General features: G+C 50.5%; 2 protein-coding genes across 6 annotated transcripts in view; both read left to right on the top strand.

The window, feature by feature from the left end:
• The window catches only part of nin (ninein (GSK3B interacting protein)), a 34,593-nt gene extending 21,460 nt beyond the window's left edge, over positions 1 to 13,133 (top strand). The window contains exons 17-28 of one of the 4 annotated variants that reach the window (XM_030356819.1): positions 3,427 to 3,525; positions 3,631 to 3,700; positions 4,141 to 4,320; positions 5,239 to 5,355; positions 5,596 to 5,709; positions 6,173 to 6,319; positions 6,944 to 7,117; positions 7,534 to 7,659; positions 8,204 to 8,308; positions 8,748 to 8,840; positions 11,055 to 11,168; positions 11,619 to 13,133. In XM_030356819.1, the coding sequence (XP_030212679.1) occupies positions 3,427 to 3,525; positions 3,631 to 3,700; positions 4,141 to 4,320; positions 5,239 to 5,355; positions 5,596 to 5,709; positions 6,173 to 6,319; positions 6,944 to 7,117; positions 7,534 to 7,659; positions 8,204 to 8,308; positions 8,748 to 8,840; positions 11,055 to 11,168; positions 11,619 to 11,834 (1,555 nt within the window). In that variant the 3' untranslated portion in view covers positions 11,835 to 13,133. Of the gene's footprint in view, positions 1 to 57; positions 3,025 to 3,426; positions 3,526 to 3,630; positions 3,701 to 4,140; positions 4,321 to 5,238; positions 5,356 to 5,595; positions 5,710 to 6,172; positions 6,320 to 6,943; positions 7,118 to 7,533; positions 7,660 to 8,203; positions 8,309 to 8,747; positions 8,841 to 9,592; positions 10,935 to 11,054; positions 11,169 to 11,618 lie in introns of those variants that run through there. The other 3 variants (XM_030356820.1, XM_030356821.1, XM_030356818.1) reach the window with 3 other exon arrangements.
• Positions 13,134 to 13,332: 199 nt separating this feature from the next.
• sav1 (salvador family WW domain containing protein 1) lies at positions 13,333 to 21,927 on the top strand. 2 transcript variants are annotated; one of them, XM_030356878.1, is made up of 6 exons: positions 13,399 to 13,717; positions 14,344 to 14,410; positions 14,573 to 15,058; positions 18,754 to 19,024; positions 19,433 to 19,588; positions 20,858 to 21,927. In XM_030356878.1, the coding sequence occupies exons 2-6, from the start codon at positions 14,353 to 14,355 to the stop codon at positions 21,072 to 21,074; spliced, it is 1,188 nt and encodes a 395-aa protein (XP_030212738.1). In that variant the 5' UTR covers positions 13,399 to 13,717; positions 14,344 to 14,352; the 3' UTR covers positions 21,075 to 21,927. The 2 variants fall into 2 exon arrangements, with proteins under 2 accessions (XP_030212737.1, XP_030212738.1); XM_030356877.1 differs by lacking the exon at positions 14,344 to 14,410 and having other exon boundaries at positions 13,333 to 13,717.
• Positions 21,928 to 22,338: the final 411 nt, after the last annotated feature.

Here is a 22,338-nt window from a genome sequence, read left to right as displayed (position 1 = left end):
GGTTTGAGTGTTCCGGACCGCTGAACGCCGTAACCCTCCCTGGTTCACCACGCGCAGGACAGCCGTTGAGCTCCACTTCTCCCAGAGGCTCCAGGAGCTGGAAGGCCGCTTCTCAGGGGACCAGGACACTGTGGAGGAACGCTTCCAGGTGGACGTGTCGAGGCTGGAGCAGCACTACCAAGCCCAGCTGGGGGCCCTCTCGGCGAGCCACGCCGAGCGGGCCCTCGCTTGGCGGGCCGAGATGGAGGCCGCCCTGGTGGAGAGCCAGGAGCAGAGGAGGCTGATGCGAGAGGCCCTGGAGCAGGAGAGGCTCTGCCTCCACCGGGAGCGGGCCGCCGACCGCGAGGAACTGGAGAACGCCCGCCGGGAAGAGGTGGAGGCGGCGCGGGGAGAGAAGCGGGAGCTGGAGAGGCAGCTGGACGAACTGGCCGGGTCGTCCCAGACCAAGGAGAGGGACCTCAGCCGGCAGCTGATCGAGCTCCACAGGAGGCTCCAGGAGAGCCAGGCCTTCAGGGAGGACCTTCTGGCCGCGTCGGAGAGGACGGCGCAGGAGCTGGAGGTTCTGCTTGGTCAGGCGGTGAAGGACTTCAAGCAGGAGAGGGCAGAGTTTGTGGAGGAGCGGGCCGAGCTCCAGAGCAGGCTGGCCCAAGTCCAGGGGAAATACAGAGAGGAGCTCTCCCTGTCGGAGGAACGGAGCCGGGAAAAGATGGAGCAGTTTGACGCTCTGCGGAACAAGATTGAAGATCTGGAGACGACGCTCCAACAGGACATGGAGGGCTTTGAGTTTGAGAGGATGGAGCTAATACAGAGCATAGCCCTTCTGGAAGATGATCTTAAAGATAATCTATGCTGCCTGGAGTCCCTGGACAACGAGAGGATGGAACTCGTCTTAGAAAGGGATCAGCTCAAGATCCGAATTAGGGAAATGGGAAAGGAACTCGATGTTCTTTCAGAAGTAACCAAGTCTGGCCAAGAGGAAACGACAGACCCTGGTAATATGCTAGTAACCGAACCGGTTAATCCTGATGTAATATATTTGTCTTTCGAAGTCCAGGAGCCACAATCACATACGACGGGCAACACGGATGAGGATAATCTTGATGATGACGTCATCGGTATTATTCCAGGTGACTCTTGTGCACTCGGTGGTGAATCTGAACCCCTGGTGGATGAGGAGCCAAACACAGCGGATATGAGCGTGACTGCTTCCATCGAATGCAGTAACGTTCCCAACGAAGATGTGGAAGCCCAAAATCTGGAATCAACAGGTCAACTTGAAACCACAGCACTACTTCTGGAAGAACACCACGAAAACCATCTAGAGATGAGGGCAGAGAAACCTGTGGCACCAGGAGAATGCCCTGAAGACCCAGATTGTGTGGTGGTTGATGAATATGATGAAGATGTTAATGTTGATGATCGGCAAGATTCCCCTGATGCCATGGACAGCCCCAAAACCAGCGGAGACGACCTACAGGAGCAAAGTTCAGAAGTCCAAGAGGAAATCGAAGAGGAAGAGTCTCCGGAGACATTTGGTACTGAAGGTTCTCCTCATGGCGGTTCTCTCTCCAAACACAACACGGACGATTCCAGAGTTGCCCCGGGAACCCAGAGTGTGGATGTTGAAGAGGAGATGGAGCAGATCACTGAAGGTGAAGCAGCCCCATCACCTGATGTGGTGGGCCATGAAGAGGAGCAAAACTCTGGAGGTGAAGCTGCCCGATCACCTGATATGCTAGGCCATGACGAGGAGCAGCTGTCTGGAGGTGAAGCTGCCCCATCACCCGATGAGGCGGGCCATGAAGAGGAGACGGCGCAGATCTCTGTAGACGAGGCCGCCACGCCGCCTGAGGCCGCGGGCTGTGAAGAGGAGACTGCGCAGCTTTCCGGAGGTGAAGCAGCCCAATCACCCGATGTAGCAGGCAATGAAGAGGAGCAGATCGCCGGAGACGAAGCGGCCACGTCGCCCGAGGCTGCGGGCCTCGAAGAGGACAGGAATCCTGGGTTGTTTGTGGCGGTCCAGTCATGGGATCCAGAGAATAACCCTGAAGATGGAGTGGTGGAGGAGCTCTCCCATCCCCTCGACCAGAGGCTGTGTCATGCGGTCGCGGTGGACCTCGTCGCTGCGCGGAGAGCTGCTGACTCCTGCGGTGGGCCGACTTCACGGGACGGGTCGGTCGGTCGTTCCCCGGTCGACTCTCACAAGTGTGGGAAACGAATCCAATCGGTTTCCCAAGAGTGTGGGTTCTCAGGCTCTCTGGTGGTGGATCAGCAGGATGACCCGGAACGCCGTGAGGATGTTCACCCCGTGAACAAACTCCAGGTGCTGTACAGCGACGCCATGGAGGAAAACACTCTGCTACACCAGAAGGTGTCGCTGCTCCACCAGAAGACCGTGACGTTGGAGAGCATTCTGACGTACAACCGGCAAAAGATCAGAACGGGCAGCCGGGCGTTGGAGGAGAACCTGACCCTGAGGCTGAAGCTGTTCCGTCTAACGAAGCGGGCCGAGGAGCTGGAGACGGAGATCTCGGAGACGGCCGATCTCCGGGTCCGATACCACGACGGGCGCCGCCAGAACACGCTGCTGAAGGGAGAGAACGGGGAGCTGAAGCGACGGCTGTCCAGCCTGGAGGGCCGTCTGCGTGCGGCCGGCGGTCCCCAGGGCCAGCACCGGGGCCTGGCGGAGGAGCTCTCCACCATGAGGCGGGACAACCTCCAGCTCTCGGAGCTGGTGCGGGAGCTGGAGCTGCAGGGGGACGGAGGTCTCCTGGAGGGGGTCGGAGGTCTCCCGGAGACGGCCGGTACCTGGGAGACCACGTCCCAGGGGACGAGCGGCCGTCTCGAGGCCCGGAGCCAGGCTGACGCCACCCGCCTGGAGGTGTGCTGCGAGGAGCTGGAGGTGCAGAACGCGGACCTCCGCGGGGCCCTCGCCAGCCTGCAGGGGGAGGCGTGGACGCTCAGCGAGTGGATGCAGGTCCACAGGTAACAGGAGGACCAGGATAGAACCCCCAGCACCCCGCCTCGCCCCCCCCCCCCCTCCCCCCCCACGCAGCGTTGTGACCTCCTTCCTCTGGGTGTGATGTTCCTTAGCCTACCTCCAGCTCCTCCTCTACCCCGGGTACGGTGCCCCAGCGGTGGCTGTGTTGTGTTGGACCCTCGTTCCCCCAGTGATGGATCCTGTGTTGTGCGGTGAATAGGTAGTTAACCACGAGAGGTCGTGAGTAGTTAACCCCTTTACGTCAGACGTACACATGGCTACTAGTCATTTTGGTTGGTTTGTGGATTAAGTCTTCCTTCTCTATAAAACTGTGTTTGCTGTGTTATGAAATATATAAATCCATTTTTGTGTTGTTGTTTTTTTGCATCCCATTTTGTGTTGACTCTTCAATGATCTGACGGCCATTTTGTCTCCGACCCGAACAGATCTGAAGTCGGTCGACTCGAGGAAGAAAACGTAAACCTCAGTCAGAAGATCACAGTGCTGAAGGACGAGGACCTGAAAGGGGCCAACGTAGACCTTCGGTGAGAACATGGCGATGTTGTCCTGGCATAAATCAGTTTAAGGTCATGTTTGCTGCAGAGTTCATTTTGCTGATATCTACCTTTTTTCTTTCATCTGTTTTTCAGGCAACAGCTGGAAGACTTCCAGAAAGAAAAGACTGAAGCTGAGAATATGGCGGAGGAATTTCAGAAACAGGTATGCATATCAACAAATTATTATTCTAGCCACTGCCTGGCTTTCTAGTCTAAATAGGAAAAAATAATGAAACACATTTGCCTACCTTGCACTCAAGGCCATTTGCACTATTGAGAATTTATTGTAAATATTTACTTATCTTATTTTATTGAATTTACCAAATTGTATTTGATCCTTTATACATAATGCACAGTGGGTCAGAGAGGAATGAAATTTCCGTTCTTCTATTTCTCTGGTACATTAGTTGCAATTGACAATAAAGCTGACTTTTACTTTGACTTGACCTTGAATAAGAATACCAAAAATAAACACTTAGAAATATAAAAACTCTGAAGTCTCTCATGACTCTGCGCGTGTCCAACACGTGTCCAGTAGTTGACGTGCACACATTGAAGCACTCTAAACCCCCCCCTGTGGGATGGCCCCCGCTCCCCCCTCAGATCTCAGACCTGCGTTCCCGCGGCGACCATCTGCAGGAGGACAACGTCCTGCTGTCCCAGGAGAACGTCCTGCTGTCCCAGGAGAACGTCCAGAACTCTGCGGACGTGGAGGAGATCAGCCAGCAGCTCGCTGAGCTCATCCAGGAGAACGAGAGGAGAGAGGCCGCGCCCGCCAAGGAGGTGAGGCTCTCGGTCATCAAGGTGGCGGTTTGGCGTGGTGCTAGATGGTTAACTAGCCGGTTGTGTTGTGGTAGATGGTTAACTAGCCGGTTGTGTTGTGGTAGATGGTTAACTAGCCGGTTGTGTTGGGGTAAATGGTTAACTAGCCGGTTGGGGTAGATGGTTAACTAGCAGGTTCCGTGGAGTAAATGGTTAACTAGCCGGTTTGGGTAGATGGTTAACTAGCCGGTTGTGTTGGGGTAGATGGTTTACTAGCCGGTTGAGGAAGATGGTTAACTAGCCGGTTGTGTTGGGGTAGATGGTTAACTAGTCGGTTGGGGTAGATGGTTTACTAGCCGGTTGTGTTGGGGTAGATGGTTAACTAGCCGGTTGGTGTAGATGGTTAACTAGCCGGTTGTGTTGGGGTAGATGGTTAACTAGTCGGTTGGGGTAGATGGTTTACTAGCCGGTTGTGTTGGGGTAGATGGTTAACTAGCCGGTTGTGTTGGGGTAGATGGTTAACTAGCCGGTTGTGTTGGGGTAGATGGTTAACTAGCCGGTTGTGTTGGGGTAGATGGTTAACTAGTCGGTTGGGGTAGATGGTTAACTAGCCGGTTGTGTTGGGGTAGATGGTTTACTAGCCGGTTGTGTTGGGGTAGATGGTTAACTAGCCGGTTGGGGTAGATGGTTAACTAGCCGGTTGGGGTAGATGGTTAACTAGCCGGTTGTGTTGTGGTAGATGGTTAACTAGCAGGTTGGGGTAGATGGTTAACTAGCCGGTTGTGTTGGGGTAGATGGTTTACTAGCCGGTTGTGTTGGGGTAGATGGTTAACTAGCAGGTTGGGGTAGATGGTTAACTAGCCGGTTGTGTTGGGGTAGATGGTTAACTAGCCGGTTGTGTTGTGGTAGATGGTTAACTAGCCGGTTGTGTTGTGGTAGATGGCAGCTTGTGTGGCTGCCTTGGAGGCAGAGTTGACCAAGTCTCTGGAGGAAGCCGGCCGGCTTGAGGAGAGGAACGGAGAGCTGGAGGAGCAGCTCTCTGCCCTCGGAGAGAAGGTAGGCGTCCGGCCGGGGTGGTGGTGGAGGTGGTCACTTCCTATCTGATAGTTCCCGCCAAATTAGCTCTAAGCCCCTGGCGCAAGGTCCCCTGAATTAAGGGCATGGCTGTACACGATACTATATGATAAAACATATGTAACTCTATTAATGTTCTGCAATCATGTAGGGCATAGGTTTAATGTTTGAGCCGGTGTGCAGGGAGTTGCTGACCCCCTGGTCGTGTTTCTTCTGTTTCAGGGGACCAGGGCGGATGTGATGGAGGAGCAGCTCGGCCAGTTGCTGAAGGAGCGCAGGACTCTGGACAAAGAGACCCAGGCACTGCGCATCCAGCTGGCCAGAGCTCAGGAGAAGGTACGACCCTGAGCCCATTCAGCCTTCCTTAAGTTGAGATGCTTGTATCCGACGTAAGGAGCTGTGGACGTTTGGGGATCGAACTCACGGCCCTGTCGGCGGGGGGTCGAGTACCGTAGACGCTACGCTATCCTGCAGCGCCTGAATCGTGTTGTTTTAAGTTGAACTTCTCAGCTTTTATTTTATCTCCTTGGGATTGAGTCTTCTCAGTCAAGTATAAAACTATTTTCTATTTTTAGGTTGACCAAGAATATAATTAATTGTATTTTTTTAAAGGCTGATTTATTCCGAGGAACTCGTACACGTTTGTCACATCTCTTCTCCTGGTCCTCCTCTCAACGTGTGTGTGTGTGTGTGTGTGTGTGTGTGTGTGTGTGTGTGTGTGTGTGTGTGTGTGTGTGTGTGTGTGTGTGTGTGTGTGTGTGTGTGTGTGTGTGTGTGTGTGTGTGTGTGTGTGTGTCAGGTGGAGACGCTGGACGGAGCGGTCCAGACCTCCACCCTCCAGGCCTCCCGTCTGAAGGCCGACCTGCGCTTCACCCAGCAGGAGGAGGACGCCCTCCGGCAGGAGGTGGTCTCCCTGCACAAGCAGCTGCAGAACGCCCACAACAAGGTCCGTGACTCACGAGGGCCCCTGAAGCCGAGACACAAGGTGGAATAAATGTTGGTTTTAAACAGGGTTTCATCACCACAACGTCGCCCAGAGGCCGATGGATTCTAAGGTGAAACTGAACAGTTAGCATCACACAATGTTAGTGTTGATCCAACACATTTAAAGGTCAATCACAGATTTACATTTACAATAAGTGCATTTGTCAGAAGAAAGAGAAACAATATATATATCGCTGTCCGTACAGTAAGGAAGTTCATAGAACCAGGTGCGAAGCACTAATTGTTAGGTTAGCCGATTCCCCGTCTACAACAAAGATAGCTAGCATAAGATGCTACTCAATGCTAAGTACTGTTTTTAAGTGCCAGGATGTAAAACGTACAATAAGTGGGTAAGAGTGGGGTAACAGGGGAGGCATTGAAGAGTCGAGGTTAACTCTGAACAAGTGGTTCTGGGGTCTTCTGTGGAAGCTGGTGAGCGACTCTGCTGTCCTGATATTGAATGGGCGCTCGTTCCACCACCACCAAGAGATTGAGTTTCTGGGACTGAAGGACTGAGGCAATAGATCCTCCATAGATCCTCCATAGATCCTCCATAGATCCTGACCTCTCCCCTCCCTGGGTCCAGGTCCAGATCCTGGAGCTGGCCTACACTGGAGGGTTCCAGGAGCACCAGAAGCTGCACCGCGAGGAGCTGAGCCGGCTCCAGGAGCAGGAGGAGCAGCTGTTGAGGCAGGAGAACCAGAGGCTGCAGGTGGAGCTGCTCCACTGCAGGGGCGACCTGGGGCACCTCAGAGACAAGGTGAGCTCCTCAAGCAGGCATTCATTCATTCATTCATTCACGCATTCATTCATTCATTCATTCATTTAGACCTGGGGCTCCTCAGAGACGAGGTGAGCTCCTCAGGCAGCCATTCACTCATTCATTCACTCATTCATTCATCCATGCAGTCATTCATTTCTTTAGACCTTGGGCACCTCAGAGACGACGAGAGATCCTCATGCAGACCTTCATTCATTCATTCATTTAGCAGAAGCCTTTATCCAGAGCATCTTAGAGTAAACCTGGTACACAGATAATATAACTTTATCGACAGACGCTTCTTATGCTGTCCAACTCAAAAGAGGGGGCCAATGGGCTCTTTACTGTACGAAGAGCCACTTGGTATAAAAACATCAGAGGTCTGGTCCTAAGCCCTTCCCTGTGGCTCCTGTCAGGTACGCACGCTGGAGAGCTCCATGGTGTCCCTGAAGCAGCAGAACCACGGGGGTCTGGTCACGGTCCTGGAGCAGGAGAACTCCTCCCTGAAGAGGCAGCTGGAGGGGAAGAAGAACCTGAGCGAGGTGAACACCTCCACTACACACAAGACACGGCCACACACCGACACGCCCATATACAAGACACGCCCACAGACACACCCAAACAGACACGCCCACAGACAAGACACGCCCATACACAGACACGCCCACACACAGACACGCCCATAGACGAGCCCACACACAAGACACGCCCACAGACACGCCCACACACACAGACACGCCCACACAGTGAGGATAGTTTCGCCTTTTGTCTGTTGATTTCCTCGTGTGGAACATCTATTGAGTAATTACTCAAATGTTGGTTTCAATCCATTATAGTTGTACTATTGTCTAGTGGGTATGTACATTTACATACATGAATGTTTTGCTGTGGTCAATTGATGTTTAAATCAATTGAATTGTTGTTTCAATCCATGATACCGGCCGTGTTGTGCAAGTTCACACTTCACAAGAGCTATCTCAAAGTTGAGTTCACACTGTTCAACACTGGCCACCGGTACTATCGTATAGGGTGTGTATTACTGCCGTCATGTGAAGTCATCTGAGGGACGGTTGGTGATGTTCTCAGAGCTGTGGAGGAGAAGGAGAGTCTTACGGAGAGCTGGAGAGTCTCCGCCAACAGAACGAGCTTCTGAAGGCCCAGACGGCCCGTCTGTCCACCCAGCTGATAGAGGTACGTACCCGGTACCCGTGATCCACCCAGTACAGGGATGTGGCTCCCTCTCCTGGATTCACCACCCACCACTGACCCGCTCACCATTAGGGACTGGCCACAGCCCTGGTTTTCTTTAAGTCGAATACCGATTTATACTGCGGCTAGTGTCCCCATATCAATATTTAACTCAAGAAAATGTGTAAACGTGGACACCAAAAGGTTATCTTTGGAAGCTTTGGTGTTGGTAGGAAGGAAAGTGGCGCCTATCCTTAACAACAATAACACAAAAACATAACTGAAAAAAATAAAAATGGGTGCAAATTTATAATATATATGCATGCATACATGCAAAACATTTTAAATCGGTGATAAGGTGCTGGCCGGTTAAGGCTAGATCCCCATGTGTGTGAGTACTGGGGTGCTGATCCGACCCCTGCTATCCTCCTCCTGTTCCCAGGCCTTCCAGGCCCAGCTGGTGGGTCTGCTGCCCGGGTCTCCTCACCGGGCTCAGAGAGGACCCCCCCGGGGGGAGGACCCCGACCACATGCAGGTACCCTCGGACGCTACCCTGTCTTCCTGTTAGCTCAAACCACGCGCACTAGTCGTGCGACTACATTTCTGCACCATACCGAGCACCTTTCTCATTTTCCCGTCGGTCATCTCTCAACCTCGGGTCTTGCGGAGGTTTGCCTCACATTCCCATCCTACTCCTCATACCACCTCTTTGGCATCACGTGTGTGTGTGTGTGTGTGTGTGTGTGTGTGTGTGTGTGTGTGTGTGTGTGTGTGTGTGTGTGTGTGTGTGTGTGTGTGTGTGTGTGTGTGTGTGTGTGTGTGTGTGTGTGTGTGTCTGGGGCTTGTTCCGCAAAGTTTTGTTTTGGCTCCATGGGGGAGCGGGGGTGTGGCCTGATTTTCCCTCTCTTTCACGAGTCGGCGAATGGAGAGCGGCTTCTCATTTCATTTCCTTCTTCCCGGGGTAGTTGCCTGTCTCACCCCCTTCATGCCACCTGTAGCTCCACCCCCATCTGTCCCAGCTCATTAGCATTAGCTCATTAGCATTAGCTCATTAGCGTTAGCTCACCGGTGGCTAGCAGCACCCACTCCTGGTTCACTGTGGTGTCTTTACTCTAGCCGTTGTTGTCATGTCTGCATTAGCATCAGTGGTCCGGACGTACCGCGGTTTAACGTAGCATGGCGGCGGTCTGTTAGCGGACCGTTCGGGTGGACATTGTTTCTGTTTTCTGTGGCCGGTGGGGGAGGGCTGGAGACTCTCGGTGTAGTGAACCTACCTTCTCTCTTCAGGGGGTCGTGGTGGAGCAGCGGGCCGCTCACACCGACAGCTACCGGCGGATTGGTGGACTGTGACACCAGCGCATTGCCCCAGTGCTAACGCCACGCTACCGCCATGCTAACCCCTGCTAACGCTAACCTCTCACTCGCAAGACTGGCCGCATCTCCCCCTGCCCCCGCCTGATGGAAGCCAACGTTGGCTAGCTAGGGCTCTTTTTTGCACTTCCTGTCACATGGTTTGCCGGTTCGGAAGTCTACCGAGAAACCCTGCCTTGTCAATGGCACGAATGTGTAGTTGTATTTCACTGCTGCTAGGTGGCAGACAAACGCAGAGAAATGTTGTGTTTTTCCAAAGGAAGGATTTTAAACAACGTAGTGAATCAAAGGTCAAAGTTCGTCCGGGAGACCTGTCTTAACAAAATGCTGACCAGAATATGCTGCGTGTCTGCTTTTGTTAGTGTTTGTATACTTGAATGTTTGTCTTTTTTAACTGATGACTTCTGGGAATGTTCCGTTATGCACTGGTACTGTTGATGTCAACGGTTAAGTCAGGGTGTCTTTCTTAAAGCCTAAATCTATCACGACCTTGGCCTGGAGGTCATTGGAAACTATCTTGCGTCTATCTCCAAACGCCTTCTTAACAATCAGCAATTCCAACCTGTTGATCTGGTCCTTAAACAATGTGTGTGAGATACTTTTCTTCCAACTAATAATGTCTAATCAGTGTTGTGTTGTTTCTGTCCGTCTATCCTTGTCACGTTTGGTTTTCTTCTGTCGGATTACTAAGCGTGGGATACAAGGGAGTATTTCACGAAGCGTTCACAAATGTTTGTTTATCTCTCCGTCGAAGAGATTTAAGGGCCGTTTTTTGCGGCTCCTTAAAGTCTGCACTGCCGATTGAATCCAGTGGTCGGCTGGTTTTTAACCGAGTATGTCAAACCGTTAAAGCACAACTTTATGCGAGTGTCTCTTCTCTTCGTGTCAACGTGTCGGAGAACACACTCGACACCCGTCTCCTCAAAGATGGAGGCTGTGCCTGTGTGTTGTGTTGCGTGTTTTCCATTATTTGACTTAATGTGTTTTAATAACTCAAGGTTCTGTCGCACTACATTTCCATGTATTATTTATTTTATTTTAGTGTTCAATATTTAATTTTACTTATGATTTATTTATGAATTAAATTATTTTGTTTGCAGCGCTATCCAAATCAACGTAGTTCTCTTTTTATACTGTTTATCTAATGTATTTATTTTTTGAACCAAGTTATTTTATTATCGAATGCAGTATCCTCATCATAATTGTACTGGAATAACTTCTATGCCTGAACCAAATAAAGCATCTAGCTCGAATACAATTGGCCTTGCAGTGTGAAATTACTCATCTATTCCCAAACATGTTTGATCAAAATCAAGCTGTCTTTCAAACCGAATGATTGGATAATAGTTCCCACCTCCCCTCCCCCCCCCTAAATCAGGAAGAGAGGGAGAGGAAGATGAAGAAAATGGAGGAGCGAATGAGGGAGATTGAGCTGACTCTGCACAACGTGAAGCTCCTCCTCAGAGAAAAGGTGGCTCAACTAAAGGATCAGGTAAACCTTCTAACCTTACTAAAACCTGGAGCCGGAAACCAGGTTCACGTTCATGGATGAGCTTTGTGTGTAGATGGTATTTGGTAGTCTTTTTATTGACCATATATTGTGTGCATATGCTGTGTTTTATCTAGATGTAGTGTGTAGATATACAATGCTGTTTTTAAGCTACATTGTGTAAGTATACAAAGCTGTTTATAGGCCACACACATTGTGTAAATATACAATGCCGTTTTTAATCAACACGCATTGTGTAAATAAATATACAATGCTGTTTTTTTTTTATCTATATATTAATCTTTTCCCATGTCAAGCCCTTTGTATCTTCCTTTTGAAAAGTGCTCTAAAACCCAGAGTATAATAATGCCTCATGTACCACCTGGCTGAATGGGACCCTGTCTCTCTCCTCTCCCCTCTCCCCTCCCCTCCTCTCCCCCCCGTCTCCTCCAGCTCCGTAAGAACGGCCGGGCAGACGTGCTGATCCAGGACCTGTACGTGGAGAACGGCCACCTGCTGAAGGCCCTGAAGCACACAGAGCAGCAGCAGCACATGGTGGAGAAGAAGAACTACCTGCTGGAGCAGAAGATCTCCAGCCTGGGCAAGATCATGCGGGACCTAGGCCCCGCCCAGCCGTCCCCGGCCAGCTACCACTCCAAGTGCTCCTGAACCCGACCGCTCTCCTTCCGGTCAGGAAGGGGAGCTGAGGCGGCCATTTTGAGTGTCTTGTGCGTTGTCTGACACGTTTGGGGTCCTGACCCCTGGGTTAAGCACTTTAACTGAAGCTACCATGTAATATGTGGGCGTGTGTGCAGCCGTTGGACCTCTAATAGAGAATGCCAATGAAGTGCTATACCTTTTTTTTTTTTTATATATCCAGTATTATTGTTTTTTTTTACTTTTTTTTATGAACTTTTAAGAACATTGTTTGACTTTGCTTGAAATGCCAAAGCCATGAGCACATTATCGATGACAAACTGCCTTACATTAATCATCATCTTAATGTCTACTTTTCTTCTTTTTTTTCGTGTCATGGGTTTTGTGCCCGCCTGCCAACGTCATCCCAAAGCAGGGACCACCAGAATGTCATGCGGGAGCCCACCGGTTGGGGTCACTGTTTACCCAGAAGCCATCATGTTTGGCGCGGTATAAATAATAAGCAAAAGATTCTCTAAAAGGCGAAATAACTAGCATTTCTCATATGCAGTCTAGCGTTTTTCAAAGGAATGCAGTCTATACAGGAAAGGCCCTATGGGTCAAGGGTCACGACCCCACCGTTTGAAAACCACGGTCTTAAATCTTGGTAGCATTTCCCTTTTCTTTACAAATTGTTTTCTCATGTGGTCACGCCTTGCATTTCTTCACCATTCAGGGCCAAATAGCTTCAAGCTGGTTGCCAACAAGATATATGGCTTGGTTGGACCAAATCCAGCATATGTTTTTAATGTTTAAAAACGTGAACTCTTCTGAATGTGTAAACACTATTTATTTTCACTGTGAGAATAGGCTTCCTATTTGACCAAAGTGCACTTTCTAAGCTGTACAGTGTTATTTGTGCTACAGCATGTGTCCTATACTTTTAAGTATTTTTGTTCTTTCTGCCTGATAGATGAGACATTTGAAATATGTCAGCCTGTCTTCCCTGAGATAATATTGACACTAATATGAGAACAGACAAGAAAACCAGTTTGACATGTAAAATATGATGGTAGCCAAATATTCCTGTCATCTTTTGACTGTATGGAATAACTTAATGTTATGTGACATTTACTTTCAATGTTTGTCAGGGCGCAATTATGCCTATACAAACCGCATTGAAGGCCTGTTATTTTTCACGAATATATGGCCTTTGCCTGTATACATAGGACTTTAATGGACTGAGTGTCTATATTTATGAAGAATGCACTAAAGGTAAATACAGGGGAGAAAATGTATTTCTGCAATAAATAATTTTGTCAAACAAATTGATTTGGCAGTCCTGTTTAATACATTGCATTCATGGTTTTGGATATTTCTTCAGCGGATATACTTTAACAGCATATAGTAGTGTATAGTTTTATTAACCCTGGCTAACACCAAATGCTTTATGTCTCAACAAAAAAAAAACACTTGGAGATGGAAATCCCATAAAAAAGTCCTAGGCATACAGGGGCAGAGGCACTGCGGTCTCCCCGGCCGCATTGGGCCGGGCTGGGAGGAGGCGTTCCGGAGAGGGGGCCCGGGCAGGAGGCGTTCCGGAGAGGGGGCCCGGGCAGGAGGCGTTTCGGAGCGGAGGCTGGTGGAGGAGCGACGAGTCCAGTCGCCGAAGTTAGCTGGCTAACTTTAGCTGCTAGCTCATTTAAAGTAACAAAAATGTATTCCATCCACTCTTTGCGGATCGAAGGGGATTTCTGCGAGGCTCGGGGAGTTTGTCGTGTCGACACAGCACCGCGTCGTTGATGTGTCCTACGCTTGAGTTATGCTTTCGCGAAAGAAAAGCAAAAACGAAGCGTCGAAACCAGCCGAGGTCCACGGGAAATACGTGAAGAAGGAAACGTCGCCGCTCCTGAGAAGTAAGCGCAACAAGTAGCCCCGCTAGCCGACGCTAGGCTAGCTCGGCAAACTCCACCGTAACTTAACATGAAAGTAGTACTTAAGGGATGTTGTGTTTTGTAAACGTCTAATTACGTTCAGGGCTGCATGACTCTTACTAAAAAGTAATGTTTCGTCATACTTTATTGAATTTATGTCACTTCAACCACCGCTCGATGCTAGCGTTGAAAGCTAAACCCCTCGCTCACTATTTATCATGGACCCAAGGTACAACAACATGCACACCACACCGGCGGGGTGTGATCGCAGACAGAGTACCGGTCGAGCACATGCTGAATCGCTACAACTTGTATTTCTACGATACACGGGAGCCGTGCCAGGGAGTGTCATCCGAGTAGAGATGCTTTGTTGACTAAATAAACCCAGCTGGGACACCCGCTGGCAGGCGCGGCGGAGCGGTGTCATCGCTGTCTGAGGACCTGTGTGGAGGCAACATACCAGCTATTTATTGCATGAAGTGTGGTTAGGTCAACAGCCTGAAGTAGAGGGTAGGGCAGCGGTAGGCGCAATATAACTCAAGCGAAGTACAACGGATCTATTGACTGCTATTTTAAGTCAATTTTTTTGCACACTTTTTGTTTTAAAGTGAACTCAGATGGATTTCGTTAAGAAGCAGGTAGGGATCAGGGCGTCTTGCTCAAGGATTCTTCGAGGTAAGCTGTGAACGTTGTCATTTATGGATCAAACGCGTAGCTTTGTGGGGGAATCAAACACTTTGCCACCACTGCAAGCTAAACGCATGTCTCTTCCTCACTGTGATTACCATCTCTAATGCACCGGTTGACTCGCTATTAAAACCTCCCTCCCCTTCGCAGATCTTATGCCCTCTTTTATTCGCCATGGACCCACCATTCCAAGACGCACGGAGGTCCCCATGCCGGAGGCGGGGCCGACGGTGTACACGGCCCCGCCCAGCAGGGAGCCCGCAGTGTCCCGCAACAAGAGCTTCCTCCGGCCCCCGGTCCAGAGGCCGCCCCACGAGGTGGCCCGCCGCGAGAGCCACCGGCTGTCGGCGCCCCCCTACCTCCCCCGCAGCCTGGGGGACCTCCCCCACGAGTACGCGGGCTCCGCCCAGTCCTTCCTGACGGAGGTGACCCCCATGTCGGAGAACGGGGACCCCGGGCGCTACTATTTCCCCCCCCCGGCGGAACATTACTATGACAACCAGCAGCAGCGACAGCAGCCTCACCGGCTCCAGGAGCCCTTCCACGAGGACTATCGCTACTACGAACCCAACGAGCACAACTTCCAAAGACTGGCCCCGCTGCACACGCCCCCGGCCCCCACGAGACCCCCCGCTGGTAAGGGACGAACGTGAGAGGCGTGTGTGTTTTGGTCTGGGTGCTGACGGGTTCAAGGAAGAGAGGTGACGCTCGTGGAGTACAGCTGTGCTGTACGGGGGTCAGGGGTTACGTCACGGTATGGAGAAAGCCCCGGGTTCAAACCTGGTCTTTCTCAGTGTGTCTTGTGTTCAGAGTTGGCGCACTAGTCTGGTGTTCACTTGGGCGGTTGATTCACTCCCGAGTGCGTACCCACGGGCAACGGTGAACGCCTTCCCTGAAAACGTCGGTCATAGCAATGGCACGGTTAGCTAATCCACATTAATCAATAATACAACGTGAGTATCTTTTGCCCACTTTTGGGGAATTTTAATCCGATCATTTCAGTATAGTGAAGGTCCACACAGGGGGGGGGGGAAACAGGAACCAACACAGAGATAAATGTTCAGTGAGGACGGACTTTCACGAACGAAGGAGGGGCCGAGTGACAGTGGTGTGGGGTCGGTTGTTATTCCGCAGCCGTATACTTAGTGGATTACCTCCTGTGGTGTATATGTTGACGGACGATCCCAGACCCGCCTACCAATTAGCCTGGACCCCTGTTTGGGCTGGACCTAAACAAGAGGAGGGGGGGGGGGGGGTTCTTTAACCCTTTGTTGGCCCAGTCTCGGTGGCGTCTGGCAGGGCGCTCCTCCTCCGAGTCAAACGTGCTCAGCTCGGAGGATGGCGTCACGGCGTGTTGACTGAGGTACTTCAGGACGGCCAGGCGTCTAGGATGTTCACTCTCAGCTGACTGTGACGTCTAGCCCCTACCTGTTCTTGCTGACCTCTCTCTGTATTCACGGTTAGACAGTTAAAACAGTTCAGCAAGAACGGGTAGGGGTTAGACAATGAACACAGAGACAGGTATTTAAGGACGGGTAGGGGTTAGAGTCTAACCCCAACCGGTTCTTGATGACCTGTCTCTGTATTCACTATCCAACCCCTACCTGCTCCTTAATGTCTCTGTTTTCACTGCAAGTCACATTGAATGTGGCATCTAAAGAGTAAATTCTGCATGACTTTCTGTCATTGAGCCTTGGGAGTGAATTTAGCTTCCTGGGAACAGCAGCCTAACCGCCACGACGACAAGCTAACATCCTCCTTCAAGTGTCTGTTGTCTGCTTCGACCAAACATAACAGTTTCCTGTTGTGAGCCGGAATGGTCTAGCACAAGGTTTTATCTTTGAGCCTGTCTAAAATATCAGTCGGGTCTACGTCGGTGTCCCATGATGTACCGTTTGATACAAATAGTGTTCTGTCCTTCCTCGTCTTTCTGCGGCCGTTTGCATGACCTCATCAGCGGCACCGTCAGCTCTGCTCGTCGCTCCGGGGTCAGACTCCTGATTGGCCACCTCAATGGGGAGATTGGATCACGGACAGGAGATCAGGGGAAATATGGCCGTGGTGATGCTGATGATGATGATGATGATGAAGTGGTGGAGGAGGAGGAGGAGTGCATTCCATCCTTTCATTCAGCTCCGCGGAGAACCACGGTGGTTCTGTTGCTGTCGCCGCACCGCGGAATTTAGCAGCATTCCAGCGGCCATTTTGAAAGACAAACATATTTGTGTGTGTGTGTCGTCCGTCCCCCCCCCACTGCTCCACATAGTTCACTCTTCTCTTAGGTCCTCATGTGTTTATTGTGTTATTTTGAACCCAGTTCTGGCAGAGGTCGCATAAGACACACACACACACACACACACACACACACACACACACACACACACACACACACACACACACACACACACACACACACACACACACCAAGCTCTTAACGCTTCACATTCTTCACTGGCAGAATCCCAGAACCTGTTGCGTGACCTCACTATGTGTGTGTGTGTGTGTACACACAACACGCATGCTACTCCAGCCACGTAGTATGCAAAACTTTCGAGTAGGCAGAGGTTTGCGTGTGTGTGTGAGGCGATGCTTGGCGTTTCTGAGCAACGGCATGTGTTCATCCTCATCCCCAGAGTGTTCACTCACTCATAAGACCAGAGTGTGTGGTCTCACATTCCAGTGAAGAACTATAGCACGAATTGTTTGTGTAAGAATAGTTTTAGACGGTAGGGCTAGGCGATAATCCATTATTATCATCAATCGTCTCTGAATAGCACCGTCATGACTGACAAGGACTTATCGTGAGAGACAGTGTTACAATATGGATGACCTACAACGAGAACTTATGCTCTTAAAATTATAAAATATGAGGTTTGATCGCCAGCAAGGGGAAACCGAGTTCTAGTCATTTTAGTGTTCCCCTCACCTCAACTAGGCTGTTCACAATGGAATTTTGAATTCTTAGGCATATCGCAATATTCACCGACATCATGTTACATTCCCCATAAGTATCGTACAAGATGCTTGTTTCCATATGCCCCCCCCCCCCCCTATGGTCTTTTGTGTGGAGCTAGATAATATCAGAGAGTGCATGTCTTGGTCATCCTCAGCAGAGACACACGAGACATCCACTCAAAGGGCTCAAGACCTGGTGTGGCCTCAAGTCCTGTCCCCTAATGTCCTGTGTCTCTGTGGCCTAAGGTCCTGTAACCTCAGGCTCTGTGGCATCAGGTCTTTGTGGCTCTGTGGTGAGAGAGATCTGGAGCCATCGCAGCATTCACATGGCAGCTCTCTCTCCCTGCCTTGCATTCCCTGCTATTACTGCTGTTTGTACAGTTGGCCACTCTCAGAGACCCTGTTTTAAAATGGTGGACGCATTCTTGACCTATGCAGGACCTCTTCCCATACAGGATGTTGTTCAAAATATTCCCCAAAAGATATCTCTCTTCCCTCTCTACTTCGCCCTCCGTCCGGTCTCTTTCGCTCCTCTCTTTCGCTGTCTCTTTCTTCATCTGTCGGTTTCTCTCTCTCCTCTCCTCTTTCTCTCTCTGTCTGTCTCTCCTCTCTTTCTCTGTGTGTCTCCTCTCTCCGTCTCTCTCCTCTACTCTTTCTCCATCTCTTTCTGTCTCTGTCTCTCTCTTTCTCTCTGGCTGTCTGTCTGTCTCTGTCTCTCACTCTCGGTCTCTGTCTCTCTCTCTCCGTCTCGATCTCTTTCTGTCTCTCTCTCTCCGTCTCTGTAGAGAGCTTTTTCCATCGGTGAGAACTTGGGACAGTGTATGATATTATCAGTAGAAAAACCCTCGCATGTGCTTCCTCTCTGTCTCCAGAGAGCGCTCCACCGCTCTGCTGAGAACCCGACCCTCCATGACCATGTGATAACCACTCACCTCTGGGGAGAACCAGAACATGACCATGTGATAACCACTCACCTCTGGGGAGAACCAGAACATGACCATGTGATAAGCACTCACCTCTGGGGAGAACCAGAACGTGACCATGTGATAACCACTCACCTCTGGGGAGAACCAGAACGTGACCATGTGATAACCACTCACCTCTGGGGAGAACCAGAACGTGACCATGTGATAACCACTCACCTCTGGGGAGAACCAGAACGTGACCATGTGATAACCACTCACCTCTGGGGAGAACCAGAACGTGACCATGTGATAACCACTCACCTCTGGGGAGAACCAGACTGTACTTGACCATGTGATGTGACCATGACCGTGTGATAGGACCATGTTAAAACCTCTGGCTCCAGAGAACGGCTCTCTGGCTCCAGAAAGCGCCCCGCTGGGAACCCGACTCTAACCGCTCTGTGTTCCCAGGCATCGGCCGCATCCAGGCCAAGTCCCTGGGGAACCTGTCCAGCCTGGCGGCCGACGACCTCCCCCTGCCGGGGGGCTGGAGCGTGGACTGGACCATCCGGGGCAGGAAGTACTACATCGACCACAACACCAACACCACCCACTGGAGCCACCCGCTGGAGCGCGAGGGCCTGCCGCCCGGCTGGGAGAAGGTGGAGTCGGCAGAGTTCGGCGTCTACTACGTGGACCACGTCAACAAGCGCGCCCAGTACCGGCACCCCTGTGCCCCCAGGTGATTGGCCGACGAGGGGCGGGGGGGGGGGGGTTTGGGGAGTGGTCTGTGGTGTTTCCTCTGTCTGTGTGTCTCGCTGTCTCGCTGTCTGTCCCCTGATTGGCCGACGAGGGGCAGAGGGGCGTGGTTTGTTGTGATGGTGATGTGGATGACGATGGGGGGGTTGTTTGTTTTGTTGTTTTGAGAGCTTGCTTTACATATGGAATGAGTATGTAAATATCTAGAATGGGGTTTATTTTAGAACTTAGCATTTTATAACTTATTTGCCAATAATGGGATTTTTTTTTTCTTTTCTCTTTTACAACTTTACCGTAAAAGCCTGGAATTTTCCAAAATGTTAAACTCCCTTCCCTCTTCTTCCCTCCTCTCCTCCATCCCCCCCCCCCCCCCCCCCCCTCCCCTCCTCAGCGTCCCGCGCTACGACCAGCCCCCCAAGCTGCCCCCCCCCGTGGTGTACCAGCCCCGCCCCGCTGAGAGGAGCCAGCCCGTCTTGGTGCCGGCCAACCCCTACCACACCGCCGAGATCCCCGACTGGCTGCAGGTCTACGCCCGCGCCCCCCTAAAGTCAGTACCCCCCCCCCCCCCACACAGTCTCACTACAGGGCTGCGTCGCTATGTCACTCCGCTAGGTTACACATGTCAATCGTTGCGTTGCTACGTCGCGTCACTACGGCATGCCCCTACAATATTCTGTCGCTACGTCATTGCGCTACGACTGCCTCCACTTAGGAAGCACGGCAGCAATGAAATGTTAACTTTTGTGGTGGTGGGGTTTTTTTGTTGACGATTTAGCGATTAATCGTGACATTGTGTGTCATTGTGGGGAGACACTGTTGTGTTTGAAAGTGCAACAGTTTTTCTCATGCGAGACGTGGCAAAACAACGTTTTCAGCAGCCTTGGTTACGATATATTTACTTTAATTCGGGATTTTGCACCCGAATTAGTCTGATCCCCGGCACGACACCTCACCCTAACTGCTCCAGACGAGCTGGCTGTCGCCTGGCATGGCTTTCACCGCCGTCGGGGTATGAATGTATGCATGAACAGGGGTGAATGTTAGGCAACATTGTTAAAGCACTTTGAATGGCCACTGGTTAGTTGAGCGCTGTATAAATGAACTAGGGCCCGACCGATTCATCGGCCTTCCGATTTAATCGGCCGATTATAGCCTTTTTGAAAATAATCAACATCTGCCAAAAAGACGCAGATTACAACCGATTTTTATTTTTTATTTTTTTTGAAATGTTATTGCGCTTAGTATCCTGCAGATTGCGCTCCTACTCGCCTTGCTAACTAACAACTTTAGCTGGAGTAAAAAAGAGGAGATTGATTTTACCGTACAACATGAAAGCACGCTCGCTCAGGCAGCTGCGCGCTCACCTCACCAATGTACACAAGAAGCGTTGTTTGAGCATGTTTTGCCTGTTTTTCTTTAGGTCCCAGGCCATGTTAATTTGTTATACTGTAGACTCTAACGGTGAGACCATACTGCTCACGAGCGCAGCACATTGGGAGTTAGTTATTTATTTTACATTTTACATTACACTCATTTTTGACTATAAATGTATTCTAAAACACTCTAAGGTTCTGCATTCAATTCACATATTCGTCAAAAGTGTTTAAAGTATATTTAAGGTAGCAAAAACTACGTTTTATAGGCTTTTTTTTGTTTTGTTTTTAATCGGCCGATTAAATCGTAATCGTAATTTTTCTCTGAAAATAATCGGCATCGGCAATCAAAAATCAATATCGGTCGGGCCCCAAAATGAACTCCATTTACCATCCACAAAGTTGCATGGCTTGACCGTGTGGCCCCCCACCCGGCCCCCCAGGTACGACCACATCCTGAAGTGGGAGCTGTTCCAGCTGGGAGACCTGGACACCTACCAGGGCATGCTGAAGCTGCTCTTCATGAAGGAGCTGGAGCACATCGTCAAGAGCTACGAGGCGTACCGCCAGGCGCTGCTCTCTGAGGCCGACGCCCGCAAGCAGCAGCAGCAGTGGTACGCCCAGCACGCCGCCAATCAGGCCTTCATGGGGAACATGTGACCGGGGGGCTACCCCCCAGGGTGGGTGTGTGTGTGTGTGTGTGTGTGTGGAGGATGCACCCCTTTTGAGGCGGCTGGGGTTTGGGGGGGGGGGGGGGGGGAGTAGTCTGTGGGGTTTCTTCGGACATTGTGATTGGCTCCTGGTTGGTACTTCTACCAAACGCATCTGTGCCTTGGCCTGGTCCAATTAGAGAGAGACAAACAAATTCTCTCTCTCTCTCTTGCCTTGTCACTATCTCCTCTCTCTCTCTCTCTGCAACATTGGAAAAATGACAACAGAGACCGTACCAAGATGAGGAAGAGGGGAGGAATACGGGCTGCGTCTTAAGACGGACGGAGGACAGAAGGAGGACTCTTGGTTCCTCCCTAAAAAATACTGTGGGAGGGCTTTGTTTTAACAGCAGCCGCTCTGCGATTGGGCGAGAGCTGGGCCACACTGACTTCTCATTGGTTGGGTCGAACCGCCTGCTCTTTTGAGTTGTTTTCCTACAGGAGAGAGAGAGGGGGCAGCTTCATTACATTAAACGTCTATGAATCATCGCTAATTAACGAATATTATTTTACTGTACATTCATTGTATATTGTAGCCTCCATAAACTGAAATGAAAATGATTGGTCGGTTCACGGCCAGCGAGAATGCTAATTTTTCTTATGTTTTTGTTATTATGGCTATATCCTTTATAATACAATCTGCCAAAAGCTTCACACATATTTAAGTTTTGATATGAAACACGTGTTTTGTTGAGAGACGCTGCTGTTGAGGGAGGAATGCCCTCTGCATCGCTGTACATCAGGAATATTAATCTAATGTGTATAAAATAAAACAGATAAGCTAACCTGCCTCCTCCATGTGACACCTTCAACCCCGTCTGTCTGTCTGTGTAAATGTATTTGCATTAAGTGGCTAATTCACTTTATTTTATGAATTCGTCAAGGAGTCGACTACTTTGTTAATACCGATAAGTCAAGAATAACTGAATCCTTTAAAATACTATGGGTTTAATGTTGAAAGTAGAAAGGAGGACTGGTTGGAGAGTCCCACCATACTAGAGAGAAACTCAGTTGGACCGGAATTGGCCCTGAATCTGGTGTTCTGATTCAAGGGGGTCATGAATCTGGAGCCCTGAACCAAGGGGGTCCAGATCAGTTCTGTGGCGTTTCTATGCTAACCTCTTTCCCAGGGGTTCTTTCCGGATATGGACACTTAGCGATACATTCTGCTGTCAACAAAAATCTAAAAAGATGTCTGTTGTTTCGGTACAACT

This window comes from Gadus morhua, chromosome 5, assembly GCF_902167405.1.
Source record: "Gadus morhua chromosome 5, gadMor3.0, whole genome shotgun sequence".
NCBI classification, from domain to species: domain Eukaryota; kingdom Metazoa; phylum Chordata; class Actinopteri; order Gadiformes; family Gadidae; genus Gadus; species Gadus morhua.
This window is presented reverse-complemented; position numbering and strand designations above follow the sequence as displayed.

What these genes read in the sequence shown, in the direction of transcription:
- sav1 (XM_030356877.1), top strand. Translation starts at nt 13,624, where the DNA reads ATGCTTTCGCGAAAGAAAAGCAAAAACGAAGCGTCGAAACCAGCCGAG. An exon ending in CGGCACCCCTGTGCCCCCAG is followed by an intron (nt 19,025 to 19,432) that starts GTGATTGGCCGA and finishes TCCCCTCCTCAG; the next exon opens with CGTCCCGCGCTACGACCAGC. An exon ending in TACGCCCGCGCCCCCCTAAA is followed by an intron (nt 19,589 to 20,857) that starts GTCAGTACCCCC and finishes CCGGCCCCCCAG; the next exon opens with GTACGACCACATCCTGAAGT.